At 46.6% G+C, this 21707-nt stretch overlaps 1 protein-coding gene across 1 annotated transcript in view; it reads right to left on the bottom strand.

Moving 5' to 3' along the window:
- jam2a (junctional adhesion molecule 2a) overlaps positions 1–11387 on the bottom strand; it is a 43986-nt gene extending 32599 nt beyond the window's left edge. Inside the window, 1 exon segment of the mRNA XM_055645235.1 lies at positions 11147–11387. Coding sequence (XP_055501210.1) covers positions 11147–11195 — 49 coding nt within the window. The 5' untranslated portion in view covers positions 11196–11387.
- Between the last annotated feature and the right edge of the window lie 10320 nt (positions 11388–21707).

Here is a 21707-nt window from a genome sequence, read left to right as displayed (position 1 = left end):
ACACAAATGCCTCAAATTCAACCAAGCAAAGACTGAAAACATAAATCCCTAATCAGATCTGCAGCACGGCTTGTTATTGTTAGTCCCAAACTATGGGTCAGTGGGGACGTGCGTGACAAGATAATCGCCAAGCCTGGCCGTATCTTCCCCCGTGCCAACTCTTTGTGCGAGAGAGAATTGTCCAATTAATCTCACTCCCATTTTCCTCTCGAGCTGGCGGCTTTAAACCTCTCCCTGCTCCGTTCCAAGTCACAACAAGAGGTTGCCTGGCAACGCCTCTCCTCGTCTCCTGCTCCATCTCTTGCCAATTCCCCGAGATTTGAATTTTACGATGAGACAACTTGAAACCAATGGATACAACCTCCCCCCGCCTTTTCGCCAAACCTCGATTACAAACTCTGCCGTTTAAATCCTCATTTAACCAGCCCTGCTCCAAAATGAACCAGCTTCATCTGGAGTTTCCCTGCGCACCCCGTGTCCCAGAGTGAAGTTGCACGGCGGCGCAGCGGTAGAGTGGCTGCCTGGCAACGCCAGAGACCAGGGTTCGATCCTGACTGCGGGTGCTGTGTGTACGGAGTTTGCACGTCCTCCTCGTGACCTGCGTGGGTTTTCCCCGGTTTCCTCCCACAATCCAAAAACGTGCAGATATGATGTATTCAGGAGAGAGTTCGATTTAGCTCATAGGGCTAACGGAATGAAGGGATATGGGGAAAAAGCAGTTGATTTTGGATGATCCGCCATGATCATGTTGAATGATCATGTGCTGGCTCGAAGGGCTGAATGGCCTACTCCTACACCTATTCTCTTTGTTTCAATTTATAGTTTAATTGGCTTATGTAAATTGTTCCGAGTGCGTAGGATAAAACTGGTGTACGGGGTGGGGAGATCGTTGGTCATAAGACCATAAAGTAATGAGCGATAGAAATAGAATTAGGCCATTCATAGAAACATAGACAATAGGTGCAGGAGTAGGCCATTCGGCCCTTCGAACCAGCACCGCCATTCAATATGATCATGGCTGATCATCCAACTCAGTATCCTGTACCTGCCTTCTCTCCATACCCCCCTGATCCCTTTAGCCACAAGGGCCACATCTAACTCCCTCTTAAATATAGCCAATGAACCGGCCTCAACTACCTTCTGTGGCAGAGAAATCCACAGATTCACCACACACTGTGTGAAAAAGAAAAATTCTCATCTCGGTCCTAAAAGATTTCCCCCTTATCCTTAAACTGTGTTAGTTCTGGACTTCCCCAACATCAGGAACAATCTTCCTGCATCTAGCCTGTCCAACCCCTTAAGAATTTTGTACGTTTGTATAAGATCCCCCCCTCAATCTTCTAAATTCTAGCGAGTACAAGTCGAGTCTATCCAGTCTTTCTTCATATTAAAGTCCTGACATCCCAGGAATCAGTCTGGTGAACCTTCTCTGTACTCCCTCTATGGCAACAATGTCTTTACTCAGATTAGGGGACCAGATTCGGCCCATCAAGTCTACTATGCCATTCAATCATGGCTCCCTCCTAACCCCATTCTCCTGTGTTCACCCCATGGTCGGTGGGACTAAGTGGGCTGAAGAGCCTGTTTCCACACTGTATCTCTCAAACTAAAAATCCAATCCTCCCGTAAATCAATCCATAATGATGAATGCAAATACTTTGACACTCCCCTTCCACTGTTCAAATAAGAGGTTTAAAGATACAAAGATATTTTATTGACACATGTACCAATTGAGGTACAGTGAAACTCGATTTACCATACAGCCATACTGAAAAAAGCAACAAGACACACAGCTTAAGGGCCTGTCCCACTTTCCCGAGTTATTCACGAATTCTCCCGAATTTTCAAACTCGCAGAATGTTCGTAACAATTCCGTAGGAGTCCGTGGATATATCGTAGCGGCTCGTTATGCCAGCGGTAGGTGCTCGCGGCTATTTTTTTACTCGTGGACATTTTTCATCATGCTGGAAAAAACGTCCCGACTTACCCGACTTACCTGATGCCCCGAGTCCCTACGGCGATATATCTACGGCCTCCTACGGACTCGTTGCGAACATTCTGCGAGTCTGAAAACTCGACCAGCGATCCCCGCACATTGACACCATCCTACACCCAACAGGGGCAATTTTTCATATTCACCAAGCCAATTAACCTGCAAAAGCTGCACGGCTTTGGAGTGTGGGAGGAAACGGAAGACCTCGGAGAAAACCCACGCAGATCACAGGGAGAACGTACAAACTCCGTACAGACAGCGCCCGTAGTCGGGATCGAACCTGGGTCTCGGCCGCTGCATTCGGTGTAAGGCAGCAACTCTACCGCTGCGCCACCATGATCTACCGCTGCGCCTTATGTTCCGTTTGGAGATACAGAGTGGACACAGGCCCTTCGGCCCACCGTGTCCGCGCCGACCAGCGATCACCCCGTACACTAACACTATCCTACACACTAGGAACAATTTTGCAATTCTTATCTGAAGCCGATTAACCTACTAACCTGCGCTATGTTCTATGTTAAGCAGAAACATTGTTTTTTTTTTAATTTTTCAACAGCCTCAACTTTTCCTACTCTTTTTAAAAGATCTTCCATTACTCCACTCCACAGATGACATTTATGGTGCTGCTCTGAAAGATAGAAATACATTTCTACAAAACGCGGTGCATTTTTGCCCCGTACATTTTTTTTAACCTCGCTTCCGTTAAAATAAACAGAGAGCAGTTAGACAGGGGAGGAGGATGTGGAGGGAAGCCAATGGAAGCGGGAACAGAGTGAATATGTTGCTCCTCATCGAGTGGAACTAATGTCGTTATAGCTGCACTCTCTCTGTGTGTCTGTCAGCCAGCCAAGGCTCGGGTAAACAGGGCTGCACAACACCACACAAACTCACTGCAAACTTTTCACCGGAGCATAACACTTTTACGAAGGCCATCTTCACCAGGCTACTTTGACACCAAATGACACTTCCCGGGCATCTACGAGGTGAAATCCAAACTCACGGTGGCGCAGCGGTAGAGTTGCTGCCTCAACGGCGCCAGAGACCCGGGCTCGATCCCGACCACGGGTGCTGGTCCATACGGTGTTTGCACGTTGTCCCCGTGACCTGCGTGGGTTTTCTCCAGGCGCTCCGGTTTCCTCCCACACTCCAAAGACGTGCAGGCTTGTAGGTTATTGGCTTTGGTAAAAATTGTAAATTGCCCCTAGTGTGTGTGTGTAGGATAGTGTTAGTGCATTGGGGTGATCGCTGGTCGGCATGGACTCAGTGGGCCGAAGGGCCTGTTTCTGCGTTGTATGTCTAAAGTCTAAAGTAAAGTTAGTTTAGTTTAGTTTAGAGCGTGCTGTATCTCTAAACAAAACTAACTTTCCTTTAGAGATACAGCGCGGAAACAGGCCCTTCGGCCCACCGAGTCTGTTCCAACCAGCGATCACCCCGTACACAAGCGCCACCCTACACACTCGTGACTATTTACAATTTTACAGAAGCCAATGAACACACAAACCTGTACGTCTTTGGAGTGTTGGGGGAAACCCGAGCAGGCCACGGGGAGAACGTGCAAACTCCATACAGACAGCACCCGTAGTCGGGATCGAACCTTGGTCAAGATGTTCAAGATGATGACGCTGCCCTATTCAAGGGCAATTAGTGGTGGTTTATCAACACAGTCCTGGCCAGGGATGCCCATGTCACACAACTAAACCTGGGTGAAGAAATCAGTGGTCAATTATGGGTGGCAAAGTGGCAGAGTTGGTGGAGCTGCTGCCTCCAAGCCACTGGCAGCTGTCTGAAGAAGGGTGCCAACCCAAAACGTCACCTATCTATGTTCTCCAGAGAGACGCTGCCTATCCTGCTAAGTTACGCCAGCACTTTCATGTTCTTAAGGGGTTGGACAGGCTAGATGCAGGAAGATTGTTCCCGATGTTAGGGAGGTCCAGGACAAGGGGTCACAGCTTAAGGATAAGGGGGAAATCCTTTAAAACCGAGATGAGAAGAACTTTTTTTCACACAGAGAGTGGTGAATCTCTGGAACTCTCTGCCACAGAGGGTAGTTGAGGCCAGTTCATTGGCTATATTTAAGAGGGAGTTAGATGTGGCCCTTGTGGCTAAGGGGATCAGGGGGTATGGAGAGAAGGCAAGTACGGGATACTGAGTTGGATGATCAGCCATGATCATATTGAATGGCGGTGCAGGCTCGAAGGGCCGAATGGCCTACTCCTGCACCTAATTTCTATGTTTCTATAAGTGATAGGAGCAGAATTAGGCCATTCGGCCCATCAAGTCTACTCCGCCATTCAATCACGGCTGATCTATCTCTCCTAATCCCATTCTCCCGCCTTCTCCCCATAATCCCGGACACCCGTACTAATTAACAATCGATCTATCTCTGCCTTAAAAATATCCATTGACGGCCAAAGAATTCCACAGATTCACCACCCTCTGGCTAAAGAAATTCCTCCTCATCTCCTTCTTCAGACAGCTAGCTGCCAGTGACTTGGAGGCAGCAGCTCTACCAACTGCGCCACAGTGCCGCCCATAATTGACTTCAACTCCTTCCGAAAGGAACATCCTTTAATTCTGAGGCCATGACCTCTGGTCCGAGACTCTCCCACTAGTGGAAACATCCAAGGTACACAAAAATGCTGGAGAAACTCAGCGGGTGCAGCAGCATCTATGGAGCGAAGGAGGTAGGCAACGTTTCGGGCCGAAACCCAAAGGGTTTCGGCCCGAAACGTTGCCTATCTCCTTCGCTCCATAGATGCTGCTGCACCCGCTGAGTTCCTCCAGCATTTTTGTCTACCTTCGATATTTCCAGCATCTGCAGTTCCTTCTTAAACACTTTCCATATCCACTCTATCCAGGCCTTTGTGTCTATCTTCAGTACAAACCAGCATCTGTAGTTCCTTTTTCCACACTGGCAGTTCACAGACAGCAGTGAATGACACTAGTCATGGGTGAGGCTATCTTTGCTCTGTATCCAGCTGGGGGTCTGATGTAGCAAGGCCATGTTGGTCATCATGTTAGTCATGGGTAGCATAGCGGGCACAGTCGCCAACTGTCCCGTATTAGCCGGGACATCCCGTATATTGGGCTAAATTAGTTTGTCCCGTACGGGACCGCCCTTGTCCCGTATTTGACTGCTGCTACTCGGGTCGAGGGGACTGTCGGGTCGTCCGGCCCCGCCTCACCCGTCCCGACGTAGTGCAGCCCATGGAGTGCAGCAGCAGTAGCGTCTCGCCCGTGGCCCCGTCGGTCGGCAGCCCGGCCCACTGTCCGACCTTCGGACCTTCGCTCACCGTCGACACCACCACCACCACCCCTCCTTCTCATGGCCGATTACCGGTTCATGAGTTGGACGGGGCGCCGGACTCTGTGCGTGACGACGCGCGGCCCGGTCCAGAACTCCTCAGCTGGCCCGCCGGCTGGGCTTTGTGTGCAGTCCAGCACCCGGGGCCAACTCATCATTCACCCAGCCACGGCCGAGCCGGTCAACGAATTGCCGTCGGGAATTTGTCCTGAATTTTCACCTTTTGTCCCTCATTTGAGAGTGAAAAAGTTGGCAACTCTAATCTTACATCACCAGAGATCCGTGTTTGATCGTGTGTGTGTGTATCTGTATGTGTGTGTGTATCTGTGTGTGTGTGTGTGTGTGTATATGTATGTGTGTGTGTGTGTGTGTGTGTGTGTGTATGTGTGTGTGTGTGTGTATGTGTATGTGTGTGTGTGTGTATCTGTATGTGTGTGTGTGTGTGTATCTGTATGTGTGTGTGTGTGTGTGTATCCGTATGTGTGTGTGCGTGCGTATCTGTGTGTGTGTGTGTGTGTGTGTGTGTGTGTGTGTATGCGTATCTGTGTGTGTGTGTATCTGTGTGTGTGTGTGTGTGTGTGAGTGTCTCTGTTTGTGTGTTTGTGTGTGTGTGTGTGTGTGTGTGTGTGTGTGTGTGTGTGTGTGTGTGTGTGTGTGTGTGTGTGTGTGTGTGTGTGTGTGTGTGTGTGTCTGTGTGTGTATCTGTGTGTGTGCGTATCTGTGTGTGTGTGTGTATCTGTCTGTGTGTGTGTGTGTGTGTGTGTGTGTGTGTGGTGTGTGTGTGTGGTGTGTGTGTGCGTGTGTGTGTGTGTGGTGTGTGGTTTGCACATTCTTCCTGTAACAGCATGAGTTTTCTCCGGGTGCTCCGGTTTCCTCCCACACTCCAAAGACGTGGGTTTGTAGGTTAATTGACTGCGGTAAAATTGCGCCTAGTGTGCGGGGAGTGGATGTGACAGCGTGTGGGATAGAACTAGTGTATGGGTGATTGCTGGTAGTCAGGATCGACCTCGTGGGTTTCCTTCAGGTGCTCCGCTTTCCTCCCACATCCACAACACGTGTGGGTTTGTAGGTCTGGTTTGGCTCAGCCACCAAGCACAACACCTGGAGGCTGCAGCGAATCGTCCGATCAGCAGAGAAGGTTATTGGCTGCAACCTTCCCTCCAGTGATGAACTGTACACTGCAAGGGCCAGGAAGTGAGCGGGCAAGATCATCTCTGACCCCTCTCACCCTGGCCACAAACTCTTTGAATCACTTCCCACTGGAAGGCGACTCCGGACTGTCAAAGCTGCCACAGCCAAACATAAAAACAGTTTTTATCCAGGAGTAGTTGCTCTACTAAACAGCCAGAAATCTATAGCCTCCCTTTGATTTGGTATTTTGTTGGTTCACATGCTTGATCAATGTTGTTTTATCATTAATGTTTTATTATTATTAATGTTTAGTGTTTTCTGAGTCATTCGTAACTGTCACTATATGTCATGTTGTTACTTGTGGGCGGAGCACCAAGGCAAATTCCTTGTATGTGAATATTGGCCAACAAACTTACTTACTTACTTAACTGGCCTTTATTGTTTAGTTTAGAGAAACAGCACGGATACAGGCCCTTCGGCCCACACCGTCCAGCGATCCCCGCACATTAACACTATCCTACACAATCCTACATTGTACACCAAGCCAACTAACCTACAAACATGTATGTCTTTGGAGTGTGGGAGGAAACTGAAGATCTTGGAGAAAACCCACGCAGGTCACGGGGAGAAAGTACAAACTCCGCACAGACAGCACCCGTAGTCGGGATTGAACCCGGGTCCCTGGTACAGTAAGGCAGTAGGTCTACCGCCGTGCCACCCTAATGAGTAAGGGAGTCAATGCGAAAGTGGTATGACAATGAACTAGTGCAATTGGGTGATCGATGGACGATGTGGACCTTGTGGGTCAATGGGATTTTTTTCCATGCTGTGTCTTTCAATCAGGTTCAGGTTTGTTGTGGTCACATCTATCAAGGTACAGTGAAAAACTGCCTGCTGTCCAACAAATCAGATAGACCACACATCAGGGGTCGGCCTGTAATCCGAAAATCATCCGGCCCGTAGGCGTGTTTTTGTTTCCGCAATCATCCGGCCCCCAGACTTCCGTCATCTACGGTACCTCCCAGGCCCGAGGCCGCGGTGCCCAGGCGCGGTGACACAAGGAGGCCTGCGCCAGCAGCCGCAATTGCGGAGCAGCCGAGCGCCGAGCTCTGACCGTACCGCATCCTGCGCAAAGCCGCCAGCACGGCCGCGCACCTTCTGTGTCTGCACTTCACTGTCGGGATCGGGGTTGTCAATAGGCCGGGGACATGCGAGTGTTTGAGCCACCGCCTTCAGGACAGAGCCAAGGCATTGGTCCGTAGGTGCGTCATGTTGGTGAGCGCCTGTAACTAGGGGCCAGCGCCTCGAAGGGGTGGGATCCACGTGAACACATGATTTGATGCCTGCCATCCGACGCGGGATGGTGGCGGGATCCACGTGTACACATGATGGACGTGGCCCGCCATCCGCTCACAGACATGCGTCCTGGGCCCTAGGCAGAACAAGGTTGCCGACCCCTGCCATACATACAGACAGTCAAGTCAAATTCAAGTGCAATTGAGCAAAGAAGATAGTTCTCAGCATTGTAGCCAGTTCCATAGACCAAGTCCAATGTCCACAATGGGGTAGAGGTGAATCGAACAGTACCCTGGCTTATGGTTCTAACCCAAAGGTAAAAGACCCTTTGCATTCATCCTAGCTGTGATTTTATAAACCTCTTGGTGCGGCACATGTGTCCCAGATAGGACAATGCATTTCTTGCTTTGCTTCAGCAAAATAGAATATAGTAGGCATGATTACAGAACAGATCAGTGTGTCCATATACCATTATATAAATATATACATACAAATAAACAGATAATGCGCTATTAATGTTCAGAGTTTTGTTTGAGTTGAGTTTAATAGCCTGATGGCTGTGGGGAAGTAGCTATTCCTGAACCTGGACGTTGCAGTCTTCAGGCTCCTGTATCTTCTACCTGAAGGTAGCAGGGAGATGAGTGTGTGGCCAGGATGGTGTGGGCCCTTGATGATGCTGCCAGCCTTTTTGAGGCAGCGACTGTGGTAGATCCCCTCGATGGAAGGGAGGTCAGAGCCGATGATGGACTGGGCAGTGTTTACTATTTTTTATTTTATTTTTTTATTTTCAAAATATTTATTCAATTACTAAAAAATAATATTTACACTACAATAAAACAAGCCAGAACCCACCACCATAATACAATACAAACATATATCCATAATAAACTATTATACAATTATGATACAATCCTTATTGAGGATACATTCAACACCCTGCGGAGCCCAGCGGTCCCGGAACTCCCCCAGGGTGCCCGTGGACAGTGCGTATTCCCTTTCTAATCCCACCACGGCACGGACGGAACCCCGGAAAAGGGGCAGGCAGCTGGCCTGGGTAGAGCCCTCCGCCGCCTGGCGCCGTGACTCGCGGATGGCCAGCTTGGCCAGGCCCAGGCGCATCAACCCGACCAGGACATCTTCAGCCCTACCCTCTCCCCTACGCACAGGGTGTCCAAAGATGAGGATGGTGGGTGAAAAATGCAGCCAGAAGGCAAGGAGCAGCCCCTTTAGATATTCAAACAGTGGCTGCAGCCTCACGCACTCCATATACACGTGGTACACAGACTCTTCCAGCCCGCAAAAGTGGCAGGCGGCTGGCGAGTCTGTGAACCGCGAGAGAAACAGGTTGCAGGGAACACCGCGGTGCAATACCCTCCACCCCAGGTCCCCAATGTAGAGGGGGAGAATCCCTGCGAAGAGGGACCCCCACCGGGGGCCCCCTCGCGGCCGGAAGGCAACACCGACCGCCACTTGGTGTCCGGACGGTGGACTAGGAAGTGCAGGGTGTGAAGGAGGAGCCTGTACAGGACACGCCTCTCTGCATCTCGGAGGGAGATGAAGGGTGTCGAGGAAATGCAGCTCAAATTGTGTGGGACCGGCTCCCGGGATGGATTACGGAGCCTGGGTCCGATCAGTACTTCCTTCCGGCTGAGCGGGGGCTTGCTCAACCACAAGCACTCCACACGTTTTTCAAGTTGCCGAACCAAGCCACATCACACACATACAGGCAGCAGCCGAGGTCAGAATCAAAACCGGGGGTCGCCGGTACGGTGAGGCATCGGCTCTACCCGCTGCTCCACCATGCCGTGCGCACACACACACACGGGGGGCCTGTTGACCGGTTGCATCATGGCTTTGTTCCGCCAACTTGAGCGCCCAGGAGCGGAAAAGACTACAAAAAGTAGTAAACACTGCCCAGTCCATCATCGGCTCTGACCTCCCTACCATCGAGGGAATCTATCGTAGTCGCTGCCTCAAAAAGGCTGGCAGCATCATCAAGGACCCACACCATCCTGGCCACTCACTCATCTCCCCTCCACCTTCAGCCTGAAGACTGCAATGTCCAGGTTCAGCAATAACCACAGCCATCAGGCTATTAAACTCAACTGAAACAAATCTCTGAACATTAACAGCCCATTATCTGGTTATTTGCACTTTATCTGCTTATTTAATGACATGTGTATATATTTATATAATGGTATATGGACACACTGATATGTTCTGTACTCATGCCTACTATATATCATGTTGTGCTGAAGCAAAGCAAGAATTTCATTGTCCTATCTGGGACACATGACAATAAACTCCCTTGACTTGACTTGACTTTCTGTGTTGCACTGTTCTATACAACCCATCGGTTTAACCCCCGAGACTTGGGCCTTTTTAAAACAAAGTCAAAAAACGAATCCCCGAGTTTAAAAAAGGCCGGAAAGAGAATCGGATAACACTGAACAAAGATATTTAATGGGAAATTGTGTAAAAAAACCAACAACAAAAACACACTAAAGAAAGAACTCTCCACGATGCAGTCGAGTTGTTCTTGGACTTTTCAATAAGGCACTGTATTAATTGGGGGCATTTTGAAAGGGCTTGAAGCTCTCTCCATCACAAGCAGCTTGTTATTGAGGAAGCTAAAAGACTGGATGGAGCCTGTGCACATAATTCACTGCTGTTCCCTGCCAATGTCACGGTTTTATCTCCTTCCCTGAGAATGACCAGAGCCACAGACCCACCCATCCCCCCCAAACACCCAGCACCAGAGTCTTGTCCACACACTCACTCAATGAGGCGACTACCCTGATTTTAAAAAATGGGGGGATGGGGTGCAACCTATCATCTCCAGAACCATTGGCAAGGCTTCCAGAATTTTCCATGTCGTTTCTTTTCACAAGCACAGCGACCCACATACACACAATTTAAATCCCACATCAGCAATTTTGGGAAAATACATTTTTTTTTAAAGGAAAAAAAAACCCATGACAAAAGTTTTAGCGCTGGAACCAAGTGGACTGTTGTTCAAAGCTTCTTGACCCAAAAATAGCCAGAGAGGAGGGGGAAGGAAAGAGGGAGAAAATAGCGTCTGTATCTCTCTGATTTTGGGAGGAGGAGGAGTGGGGATTTAAATAGAAGTCAACAAAAACTTCATGGGGTCACTTTTTTTTCCCCTCCGGCAACAAAATCTTTTTTGCACAAAAGGAATGGCGGTGACTTAATTTTTTTCCCCTTTCTTTCTTTCATTCTCTCCTCTACAATCTACCCCACCCCATTTTTCCCCCCAGGATAGCAGTGGAAAATATTTGACAAAGGCCACCGGGCTGAAACAACAAAAGAAAGAGTTGGCGAAAAGTTGGCAAAAGTTTGGCGAAACTTTTTTCATTGGTTTCAAGACACACACAAACAAACACAAAAAAACAGTTACTTACTCAGCTCCAATAGGTTTAAGGACAGGAGGAAGGCGACCAGGGGCGCCATCCCTAGCACAGAGAAAGTTTCTGCCTAACTTTTTTTTTCTTCCACAAACACACACACCCTCTTTGCGGAGCTGCGGGAGGGAGGGATGAAGCTCGATGTCCCTCTAACGCCACCAAAGTATGTTTGATCGCCACTGCCTCGCTTCACACACGATCACAGACTCAATCTCTCTCCGTTATCCAGTCCTAGAATTTAACCCAGGCTGGTCCTGGGTCCTAACGCCCGAGTTAGTTTTTTTTTGTGTCTCTCGTTTATGAATATTATTATTATTATTATATTGTTTACAGTGTACTGTGCTTACATATGCTGTCCTGCTTGCTTGCTTGCTCCAAGTTAGAATTTCCTAATTCTGCCTGGGACATGGGATAATTCCTGGTATGTTGCGAAACATACTTGGCTAATAAATTATGATTATGAATATAGACAAATAAATGCTGGAGAAACTCACCAGTTATGGAGAGGCAGCATCTATGGAGAGAAGGAATAGGCGACGTTTCGGGTCGAGCTTCCAGAGGAGGTAGTTGAGGCAGGGACAGTCGCAACGTTTCAGAAACATGGATAGGACAGGTTTGGAGGGATATGGACTAAGCGCATGCAGGTGGAACAACTAGTGTAGCTGGGACATGTTGGCCGGTGTGGGCAAGTTGGGCCGAAGGGCCTGTTTCCACGTGTAGTCGCGCAAGGGGACCCTTCGACCCGCCACGTTCATGCTAACCATCTAGAGTCATAAAGTCTTATAGTGTGGAAACAGGCCGTTCGGCCCAGCTTGCACATACTGGTCAACATGTCCCAGCTACACTAGTCTCATTGATCGGTAGAATTAACGCTATAAAATGACTTTCTTACCACAATGAATATATTTGTTTCAAGCGATCCCAATATATATTCCAAAATATTTTTTAAAAAAACTAGATTCTACTATCACTAATTTTATATGGGATTACAGAGCACACAGAATTCAACAAAAGCATTTGTATAAACCTAAAGAAGTTGGGGGCTTATCATTACCTAACTTTACATATTACTACTGGGCAGTGCATATTAAGAACATAATGTACTGGTTGGATAGTTCCACTCACCAGCGGAGTGGATAAGAATGGAGAAAGAGGAGTGTTTCCCGTACGATATAGGAACGATCTTGTTTTCACCGATAAAATTGAATAGTATAATATATAAGAAGAACTCCAATTATTCACAATACAATAAGAATTTGGAAACAAATAAAATTATCCTTGAAATTAAATAACCTATCAGTACTAACCCCACTATTGAACAACCCTGCATTCAAACCATATAACCATATAACCATATAACAATTACAGCACGGAAACAGGCCATCTCGGCCCTACAAGTCCGTGCCGAACAAATTTTTTTTCGCCTTAGTCCCACCTGCCTGCACTCATACCATAACCCTCCATTCCCTTCTCATCCATATGCCTATCAAATTTATTTTTAAATGATACCAATGAATCTGCCTCCACCACTTCCACTGGAAGCTCATTCCACACCGCTACCACTCTCTGAGTAAAGAAGTTCCCCCTCATATTACCCCTAAACTTCTGTCCCTTAATTCTGAAGTCATGTCCTCTTGTTTGAATCTTCCCTATTCTCAAAGGGAAAAGCTTGTCCACATCAACTCTGTCTATCCCTCTCATCATTTTAAAGACCTCTATCAGGTCCCCCCTTAATCTTCTGCGCTCCAGAGAATAAAGACCTAACTTATTCAACCTATCTCTGTAATAATCGATCCATCTCTTATCGATAAAACATATAAACAATGGGATAGACTGGGGATTAGGAAAGTAGGAGATATGTATGAATTGGGCAAATTGTTATCATTTCAACAATTAAAATTAAAATTTAAACTGAAGGATAATCAATATTTCAAATATATATACAGATATGTGACTTTATGAAGAAATATACACACAGATTTCAAATATTTTTAGACCCTTTAGAAGAAGCAATGAATATTAAGGCTGATCCACAAAAACTAATATATTACTTTTATAATAATATATTAAATAGAGAATTACCCTCAACAGAGGCACTAAGAGAAGATTGGGTACATGAACTAATGAGAAAGATCCCGAAGGATAGATGGGAAAAGTATCTGATGAACACACATAATTGTTCCATTAATGAAAGACATAATTTAATTCAATTTAAATTATTACATAGTCTATATTATTCAAAAACGAGGTTGAATAAATTTTACCCAAACGTCTCTCCCAGATGCGATAAATGTTTGTTTCAAAATGCTAATATAACACATTCATTTGTAGGATGTATAAAGTTGAATACATTTTGGAACGATATATTTGATATATTTACAAAGCTTTTCAAGTCAAGAATAGAACCTAATACGGAATGGATTATATTTGGAATAATAGTAGAAGATATATACTGCTCAATTGTGGTCTAACTATAAGAAAAAGAGTATGCAGAGGCTCAAGGTAGCATACAATGATGCAATGAGGTTGCTGCTGCGTGTCCCTAGGTGGCATAGTGCCAGACAATTGTTTGTGTCCACTAGAGTGCCAACCTGTGAGGCACTCTTAAGACAGCTGATGTTTAGTTTTATGTGTCGCCTGGACAAGTCAGAGAACCACATAATTGAAGCCCTAGTCAGCCCTCTGAAAAGCTGCTATAGATTCACTTCTAGGCTAAGATGGCATTGGTGCAATAGCTTGTATATCTTATAGGCTAATATGCAATTTTTTTTAATGTATTTTTTTGTATCTTCTTATACTGTATGATGTGTTATATGGACCTGTGTCTGAAATAAAAGTTTGTTTATTATTATTATTATTATATCAATTTAAATAAGGACCAAAATTTCTCTTTTAAGCGTCGTTTGCTCCTATTTCTACTTTCCACTTTTTCTTTTCTTATACACACTTCACGTTTTTCTATTTCCTACTATCTATTTTTCCTCTTTTTCTCTTCTCCAATTTTTTTTTATCCCTTCCTCTTGTCTTTCTTATTTCCTTTTCAAAAACATAAAACTAGAGGTTGCACATAGAATGTATAATTACGTTATGGCATAGTTGGCACCTAAAATTAGGTCCCACTGTATTGTTTTGTATTGTAATAACTTATAATAAAATTAAAACATTTTTTTTTTTTAAATAAACATGTCCCAGCTACACTAGTCCCACCCACCTCCCTCCAAATCTGTCCTATCCATTTACTTGCCTAATTGCTTCTTAAACATTGCGATAGTCCCAGCCTCAACTATCTCCTCCGGCAGCTCGTTCTAAACACCCACCACCCTTTGCATGAAAAAGTTACCCTTCGCATTCCTATTAAATCTTTCCCCCCCTCACCTTAAACCTATGTCCTCTGGTTCTCAATTCTCCTACTCTGGGCAAGAGACTCTGTGCGTCTACTCGATGTATTCCTCTCATTGTTTTGTACAAACTCTATATGTTTACTCCTCATACTCCTGCGCTCCAAGGAATGGAGTCCCAGCCTGCTCAACCTCTCCCTATAGCTCAGACCCTCGAGTCCTGGCAACATCCTCGTAAATCTTCTCTGCACCCTTTCCAGCATGACAACATTCTTTCCTCTAACATGGTGACCAGAACTGAACACAGTACTCTAAATGCGGCTCACCAACGTCATATACAACTGCAACATGGCCTCCCAACCCCCACACTCAATACTATTCCCCCCTCTCCCCTCTCCCATCAGGCAAAAGGTACAGAAGTGTGACCTCCAGATTCAGGGACAGTTTCCAGGCAACTGAACCATCCCATCACCAACTAGAGAGCGGTCCGAAACTATTATCTACCTCGTGCTATCCTTGATCAGACTTCACTGGCTTCACCTTGCACTAAAATCAAAGTATCCTTTACTGTCATTCAGACCTTTCGGTCTGAACGAAATTTTGTTGCCTTGCAGTCATACATATAATAAAAATAACAAAAACACACAATAAACACAAATTTAACATCCACCACAGTGAGTTCACCAGGCACCTCCTCACTGTGATGGAAGGCAAAAGTCTTAAAGTCTTTGTCTCTTCCCTCCTTGTTCTCCCTCTGCGTTGAGGCGATCCAGGCCTCTGATGTTGTGACCCCGCCGGGTGATGGTAAGTAAGTCAGTCCCGCGGCTCAACCGTGCTCCGCGAACGGACCGGTTCAAACTCCGCGGCCCGTTATTCACTTATCATGTTCATGTATCTGTACACTGTAAATGGCTCGAATGTAATCATGTGTTGTCTTTCTGCTGGCTGGTTAGCACGCAACAAAAAAGCTTTTCACTGTACCTCGGTACACGTGACAATAAACTAAAATTGAACTGAACTGAAACTTATACAACTGCAACATGACCTCCTAACTCAAGGGTCAGGAGATTGCAACCTTCACGTGGTCCACCCTGTTTCAACAAATACAATCTACCTGACGTGCACAAACAGAAGATCAAACAGAACAAGTTGTCTTACAACTTTAGGCTGTGCATGCCATATGCAAGAAGAAGAAGAAGTGACCTGGACACTACAGCCAGCCCAGGGCACGTAGGTGACCTGGGAACTGCAGCCAGTCCCGGGGATGCGAGCTGACCTGGGAATTGCAGCTAGACCCGGGGCATGTAGGTGACCTGGGCACTGCAGCCAGCCCAGGGCATGCAGGTGACCTGGGCACTACAGCCAGTCCCGGGGATGCAGCTGACCTGGGCACTGCAGCTAGACCCGGGGCATGTAGGTGACCTGGGCACTACAGCCAGTCCCGGGGATGCAGCTGACCTGGGCACTACAGCCAGCCCGGGGCATGTAGGTGACCTGGGCACTACAGCCAGTCCCGGGCATGCAGGTGACCTGTGAACTGCAGCCAGTCCCGGGGCATGTAGCTGACCTGGGCACTACAGCCAGCCCAGGGCATGCGAGGGACCTGGGAACTGCAGAAAACTAATTGCAAAACACATGACAACAACTGCGAAAAACAACACCAAGTGCCACACAATGGCAATAGATGTGGCCCCGCCATCCACTCAGACAAGGGTCCTGGCCCCCATGCAGAACAAGGTTGCCGACTCCTGTCCTAACTTCTATATTCAATGCTCTGTACGAACAGAAGGCATAAAACAAAGCCCCAGGGGGCTGGATGAACTCAGCGGGTCAGGCAGCATCTGTGGACGGAGGTGGTGGTAATTGTGGCAGATGTGATAGTGGCATTTAAGAGGCTATTTGATAGGCACATGGATTATTATAATCCTTTAGATTAGAAGATGCAACAAAACAGGATACAGGAAGGCGTGCGTTGGCTTCCTTGGGAGGAATGTCAGATGAAAAGACGATGAAAATTAGTTTTGCTTTTAACTTCATCCAATAGTGTACAAAATCATGAAAGGAATAGACCATGTAGATGCACAGAGCTTCTATGCCCAGAGCAGGGGAATCAAGGACAAGAGGACATAGGTTTAAGGTGGGGGAGGGAGGGGAGATTTAATAGGAACCAGAGGGGTAACTTTTTCACTCAGAGCGTGGTGGGTGTATGTGCACACTCCACACAGCTAACACCCGTGATCAGGATCGAACCTGGGACCCTGATGTCGTGAGGCAGCGGCTCTACCCACTGCACCAGTGGGCCGCTCGAGTAGGCAGGAACTTCAGGACAGAGGTGAGGGGGAAAGATTCAATAGGAATGTGAAAGGGGTAACTTTTTTACACAAAGGGTGGTGGGTGTATGGAGCGAGCTGCCGGAGGAGCTAGTTGAGGCTGGGACTATCCCAACGTTTGAGAAACATTTAGACAGGTACATGGATAGGACAGGTTTGGAGGGATATGGACCAAGCGCAGGCAGGTGGGACTGATGAAGCCGAGTTTTAGTTAAAAATATAAGAAGATATTAAATTGGTTTCTGGGCTAGCTTACAGCTTATATTTAGTGTCAAATTAGGCTTTCCTCAGGTTGCGGGGTGTGTGAGATAACATTGTCTCCCAAGTGAAGGAGCTAGAGAGAAATCTTTGAAGTGAGATGCCATAAACCAAATGACCAATGTTTATGGGGAGGAGGCAATAAAGGAAGAGAGAAATAAACAGTCACATCTTTGTAAACAAATGACCTATGTTTATGAGGGACCAAATGACAGAGGAAGCAGCGAAGAGAGCTAGGGGTGGTCTATTTGGAGATAAAGCAAATAGCCAATGTTTTTAGTATATCTTGTACCATGTAAACAAAAGGTTTGATGTGATGTATTCTGTGGAAACCTTTTCCTGTACCTCTGACATGATTAATGTCTGTGGAAGGTGTTAAGGGGACAAAATAAACCTATTTAAGGCAATGTAATTCTGTTGTTAAGAGAAGGTGGCTGAGGACAGTCAAGTGTCTGTGTTGGCACTTGACTGGAGTTCTCCCTCCCTTCCATCGGCCGATGTTAAGTAAAGTTTTGAACTGGTCTACCAAACAGTTTGTGTGGTGTCTGTTTATTAAGAAGCGAACCTGGTTTAGTAGTTAAGATAAGTAGCTTTTTCAGGACTAGTGTAGATGGGGCAAGTTGGTCAGTGTTGGCAGGCTGTGCAGAAGGGCCTGTTTCCACACTGTACTCAAAAACTGTCACTCTGTGCTCCAAAACTCTGCACGGAAGATTCGGTGGGATGGATAGATATAATTCTCGGAATGAAAATAGCAAGGAAAATTAAAGCTGGCAATCATTGCAAGACAGGCAGAAGAATGCTGGAGTAACTCCCAAGATGGACACAAAATGCTGGAGGAACTCAGCGGGGACAGGCAGCATTTCTGTAGAGAAGGAATGGGTGACGTTTCAGCTCGAGACCCTTCTTCAGACTGTCTCTCTCAACAATAGACAATAAGGTTCAGGAGTAGGCCATTCGGCCCTTCGAGGCTGCACCGCCATTCACTGTGATCATGGCTGATCATCCACAATCAGTTCCCCGTTCCTGCCTTCTCCCCATATCCCGACTCCGCTATCTTTAAGAGCTCTATCTAACTCTCTCTTGAAAGCATCTAGAGAATTGGCCTCCACTGTCTTCTGAGGCAGAGAATTCCACAGATTCACAACCCTCTGTGTGAAAAAGGTTTTCCTCATCTCCATTCTAAATGACCTACCCCTTATTCTTAAACTGTGGCCCCTGGTTCTGGACTCCACAAACATCGGGAACATATTTCCTGCCTCTAGTGTGTCCAAACCATTAATAATCTTATGTTTCACTAACATGAATGAATGAATGAATAAGTTTATTGGCCAAGTATTCACATACAAGGAATTTGCCTTGGTGCTCCGCCCACAAATAACAACATGACATACAGTGACAGTTAGGAATGATACATAAAACATTAATAATAATACATTATTGATCAAACATGTGAATTAAATAAAATACCAGAGCAAAAGGAGGCTACAGATATTTGGTTATTGAGTAGAGCTACCACATGTGGAAAAAAGCTGTTTTTATGTCTGGCTGTGGCAGCTTTGACAGTCCGGAGTCGCCTTCCAGAGGGAAGTGATTCGAAGAGTTTGTGGCCAGGGTGAGAGGGGTCAGAGATGGTCTTACTCGCTCACTTCCTGGCCCTTGCAGTGTACAGTTCGTCAATGGAGGGAAGGTTGTAGCCAACAACTTTCTCAGCTGCTTGGACGATTTGCTGTAGCCTCCAGGTGTCGTGCTTGGTGGCTGAGCCAAACCAGACCATGATGGAGAAGATGAGGACAGACTCTATGATGGCCGTGTAGAATTGGACCATCATAGCCTGCGGCAGATTGTGCTTCCTCAGCTGCCGCAGGAAGTACATCCTCTGTTGATGCCCTCTCATCCTTCTAAACTCCAGTGTATACAAGCCCAGCCGCTCCACTCCATCAACATATGACAGTCCCTCCATCCCGGGAATAAACCTCGTAAACCTACGCTGCACTCCCTCAATAGCAAGAATGTCCTCCCTCAAATCTGGAGACCCGAAACGTCACCCATCCTTTCTCTCCAGAGATGCTGCCTGTCCCGCTGAGTTACTCCAGCATTTTGTGTCTATCTTCGGTGTAAACCAGCATCTGCAGTTCCTTCCCACACACATTGTGTAACTCCCTCTGCGTTTCCCCCCGATTGGAAAATATCAGCCTCTCCCATCCCCCTCCCTGCCCAGTGAACCATGACACACTGTCTGAGAACAGAACAATGGAGAAACGTGCGGCTGGACTGCAGTCAGAATGCCGTCAGTCCTTGACACTTATTTTGAAACAGACAGATGAAGCACAAATTCTTCGTAGCTGGTGGAACAGACACTGGATTGGAGGGAAGGGAAGGGAAGTGCCCCCTCCCCCATGAACTGTCTCCCTCGGATGGTCGAGTCGCACATCACAGACCAGACAGAAAGCACTTTATACTGTTTTTTAAAAAATCTTGTTTCCCACGGTGTCTAAATGTTTAGTTAATTAAGTTATTACATCGGTTGGAAGCTGCGTACCAAATCTCGTTGTACCTCTGTGCAATGACAATAAAATACTATTATTATTATTAATTATATTATTATTGTGGTGATGCTGCCTTCTACTGTGTTATTGATAAAGTTGGCGATATATTAATCTGATGGCTGTTTGGTTGTAAACTGCCAATATAGGCAGCCTTTGATTGTGTTAATACTCTGGATGTGTGTTTTTGTTTTCTGAATGAAAGTACAGGTAATTGTAAAAAAAGGGGAATAAAAGGTGTCAGACTGCAGCACCACCATCTGCATCGCCTTCAATAGACAATAGGCAATCGGTGCAGGAGTAGGCCATTCGGCCCTTCAAGCCAGCACCGCCATTCAATGTGATCATGTCTGATCATCCCCAATCAGTTCCTGCTTTATCCCTATATCCCCTGACTCCACTATCTTCAAGAGCCCTATCTAGCTCTCTCTTGAAAGTATCTAGAGAACCTGGCCTTCACCGCCATGTGAGGCAGAGAATTCCACAGACTCACAACTCTCGGTGTGAAACAGTGTTTCCTCATCACCGTTCTAAATGACTTACACCTTATTCTTATTCGAGTATCGACCCGAAACATCACCAATTTCTTCTCTCCATAGATGCTGCCTCACCCACTGAGTTTCTCTAGCATTTTATGTCTACCTGTGATTACAATCGTCGCCCACAGTGTACAGATACAGGATAAAAGGGATAACAACTATGGAGGCGGCAAGCTGCTGGGAGGAGTGATGGTGAAATGTAGCATCGAACTCCACATGAGATCCATATTTCCTGTGGCTATCATACTGCACAAATCCACCCCTTTCTGTTGTGGGATAGACTGACTCCCCCCCCCCCCCCCCCCCCCCCCCACTCCACCCCCCCTCCATAATCTTTGCACATCCCCAATCCTTGCCACTTGTATTTTATGATTGTTGGCAGATCAATTTCCCCCCTGGGATGAATAAAATTCTACCGTGTAACATTAGCAACATTAGCAACAAAGTAACATTCGCAAATTTGTAGATGACACAAAGCTGGGTGGCAGTGGGAACGGTAAGGAGGATGCTATGAGAATGCAGGGTGAATTCGACAGGTTGGGGGAGTGGGCAGATGCATGGCAGATTAAGTTTAATGCGGATAAATGTGAGGTTATCCACTTTGGTAACAAAAACAGGAAGGCAGATTACCATCTAAATGGCGTCAAGTTGGGAAAAGTGGAAGTACAACGGGATCTGGGGGTCCTTTTTCATCAGTCTATGAAAATAAGCATGCAGGTACAGCAGGCAGTGAAGATAGCGAATGGCATGTTGGCCTTTATAACAAGGGGAATCGAATATAGGAGCAAAGAGGTCCCCTAATTTGAGGAAGGACATTCTTGCTATTGAGGGAGTGCAGCGTAGGTTTACAAGGTTAACTCCTGGAATGGCGGGACTGTCATATGCTGAGAGAATGGAGCAGTTGGGCATGTACACTCTGGGGTTTAGAAGGATGAGAGGAAATCTCATTGAAACATAAGATTGTTAAGGGCTTGGACACGCTAAAGGCAGGAAACATGTTCCCGATGTTGGGGGAGTCCAGAACCAGGGGCAACAGTTTAAGAATAAGGAGTAAGCCATTTAGAACGGAGACGAGGAAACACTTTTTCTCAGAGAGAGGGATGAGTCTGTGGAATTCTCTGCCTCAGAGGGCGGTGGAGGCAGGTTCTCTGGATGCTTTCAAGAGAAAGCTAGATAGGGCTCTTAAAAATAGCGGAGTCAGGGGATACAGGGAGAAGGCAGGAACAGGGTACTGATTGGGGATGATTGGCTATGATCACATTGAATGGCGGTGCTGGCTCGAAGGGCCAAATGGCCTACTCCTGCACCTATTGTCTATTGTATCGTATCGTAGAGAGGAAGTTTCTGATCACCTTCCACTGCAGAATCTGAACATTCGTACTGAACGGAGGTGTTAATTGCTGAACAAATGCAACGTAGGCCATCCTTTAGCTCCTTCCCGACCTCTTCATCCGTCAAAACGATCCCAATAAATTCATGTCATAGGAGCAGAATTAGGTAATTTGGCCCATTGAGTCTACTCCGCCATTCATTCACGGCTGATCTATCTT

This window comes from Leucoraja erinacea, chromosome 13 (assembly GCF_028641065.1).
Source record: "Leucoraja erinacea ecotype New England chromosome 13, Leri_hhj_1, whole genome shotgun sequence".
Lineage (NCBI taxonomy): Eukaryota > Metazoa > Chordata > Chondrichthyes > Rajiformes > Rajidae > Leucoraja > Leucoraja erinaceus.
This window is presented reverse-complemented; position numbering and strand designations above follow the sequence as displayed.